We start from the raw sequence: 2,500 nt of genomic DNA, 5'->3' as shown, positions 1-2,500 counted from the left end.
GACCGGTAATTGCCGGTTAACGGAAACCCAGGCGCACGCACGCACACACACACACACACACACAGGCGCACACACACACACACAAGCACAAATGTGTGCACACACAGGCGCACAGACACACACAGACACAGACACACAGACACACAGACACACACAGACACACACAGACACACACACACACACACACACCTTGTGTTTGAGAAGAACGATGAGTTGAGAACGAAGGATGAGTCCGCAAATCTTCCCCGGCTGAGAATAGAGGAGAGGAAGAGGGGATGAGTGAAATAGAGAGGAGAGGGAGAGGGGTCAACCTCTGTTAACCAGATATTATCTCATCCAATCATAAATCCAGAGGCCAATTCTAAGCTATCCAATCCCGGGCGAGGGGTGGAGCTTGTCGTACCTCTTCACTGGCAGCCACCTGCACAACGACGGGGAAGCCGTTGTGATTGGTGGAGGTGTTGCTAAGGACATCAACGATGGTTCCAACCTTCTCAACCCGATTAAAACAAGTGACGGGAGAACTCATGACCTCTCTGAGGGGGGGGGTGGGGGGGGAGAGAGAGAGAGAGAGAAAGAGAGATACCTCACTCACAGTAAGGGTCAGCCAACCAGAGAAAGGCTTAACAGTGTTGGTTAACCAATGAGAATGGGGCTTACCTGGCTGTGAGCCAATGGGAGGTGGCGGGGGCGTCCCAGTGCAGGAAGGGAACGCTCTGTAGCTTAATGTGGATGTCGTACAGACCCTGAGGAACACAGGACTAGTTATTACAGGACTAGTTACTACAGAACGTGAGGAACACAGGACTAGTTACCACAGACCCTGAGGATCACAGGACTAGTTATTACAGGACTAGTTACTACAGACCCTGAGGAACACACAGACAGAAGTAGTGTTACTAATGGGGGTCTGTGAATAAGTTACTCGTTATGGATTTTGGACAATTTGGAGTAGGGGTGGGCATCGACGATCGATAATTGATCGATAAGGATCTTGGTCGATCACAAAATAAAACATTTGGTCGATCACAAAACCAAAAAAAAAAAAAACTTTTTTTTTTTTGTGATCGACCAAATGTTTTATTTTGTGATCGACCAAGATCCTTATCGATCAATTATCGATCAATTATCGATCGTCGATGCCCACCCCTAATTTGGAGTGTCGGATGTTAGATGTTGTTTTTCCGCACGTCCGATTGGAAGAGGCAGTCACGGTGAGTTCACTCCCCTAGAACACCCAGAGCGACCAGGACAACCATGCTTGCATACTGTACAAACCGACTACCACGAGACACTAGAAACCTCTCAACGAAACATTTCTTTCAGGGCTTCTCATTCTAGATCGCTACCGATTAAACATACTCCTTACAACCGCAAGGAAACCATTAAGCACCAGCCTGACGACCGACCCTGAGATGACCAACATCTACATCACTCAGGGAAGTACCGCGCACTCTGCACCAACACCAACCAACACATGCCCCCAAAACCTTGCCCCCCTCCCCTCTCTCTAATTAATCCTTTTCAGACTGGCGGGCACCAGACCACAACTCCCAGCCACGGGGCCCTGCTCTGACACCGGCCCCAGATTCCAGACCATAGAACCAACAGCAGACACGGCAACAACTCCGGGCCCCCAGCTCCAGACCCAGCAGAACCCCCCAAGCCCTAGCCCCGAGACCCAGCCCAACAACCCCAAGCCCCCCCCCCCCCAATTTCCGGGTCCAAATAAAAAATTCCCCGCACCAGAGTACCAGTGTACTTAAGCGGTAGAATGACAGTTCAATCGTTTTTTAGACTCGGATCTATTCATACAACAAGGGACACAGCACTTTCCTGTTTTTCCCATATTGTCAGCGTCTTTGAGCCTCGGAAAAGCGCTATACAAATATAATGAATTATTATTTCGAAGAGAGCGCCTCAGCCAACGTCGGACCCGGAAACACGTCACGACTGAACAACCGAGTACATCACTGAACACTACAACTTAAGTCCTTAGTTTGTTTATTTTTATGTTTTTTGTTTAAATGAAAATAATAAATAAAAAGTAAATTTTATACAAAACCAAATAAAAACACCTTTAAGCTCACTCTTTACTTCTTCTGCCCCTGGCTCACCTCTACAAAGTAGTCCCCAACTATCTTGGCGGTCATGAGCACAAGCATGATGGGAAGGCCGTAGGTGACGTTTCCTGTCGCCTCCACCATGATGACGGTCAGACTGAGGGTCATCCTCACGATGCCCCCTGCAGGAGGAAACATGGCATTACACCACAACATCAACAACAAATGTCAACAACTAAACAGAAGTACTTAACTTCATCATCATAACCACCATCAACACAGCATGGAGGTGTTCATGAAAGACTATGGGTGTGTTCGAAATGGCATACTAGCATACTACTCATACTAGATATGAGTGTTCACACTGTACAGTATGCAACATTTTAGTATGCAAGAAATCTAGTATGTATACTAGATTTTGCCAAAGATATTGCTAA

General features: G+C 47.4%; 1 protein-coding gene across 1 annotated transcript in view; it reads right to left on the bottom strand.

Moving 5' to 3' along the window:
• Positions 1-2,500, bottom strand: part of clcn7 (chloride channel 7) — a gene marked incomplete at its 5' end in the record, with an annotated part of 18,025 nt that overhangs the window by 3,867 nt on the left and 11,658 nt on the right. Inside the window, 4 exons of the mRNA XM_080550651.1 lie at positions 190-249; positions 404-536; positions 661-746; positions 2,118-2,245. Coding sequence (XP_080406777.1) covers positions 190-249; positions 404-536; positions 661-746; positions 2,118-2,245 — 407 coding nt within the window. The remainder of the gene's footprint in view (positions 1-189; positions 250-403; positions 537-660; positions 747-2,117; positions 2,246-2,500) is intronic.

This window comes from Nansenia antarctica, assembly GCF_963989245.1.
Source record: "Nansenia antarctica genome assembly, chromosome: 2".
NCBI classification, from domain to species: Eukaryota; Metazoa; Chordata; class Actinopteri; order Argentiniformes; family Microstomatidae; genus Nansenia; species Nansenia antarctica.
This window is presented reverse-complemented; position numbering and strand designations above follow the sequence as displayed.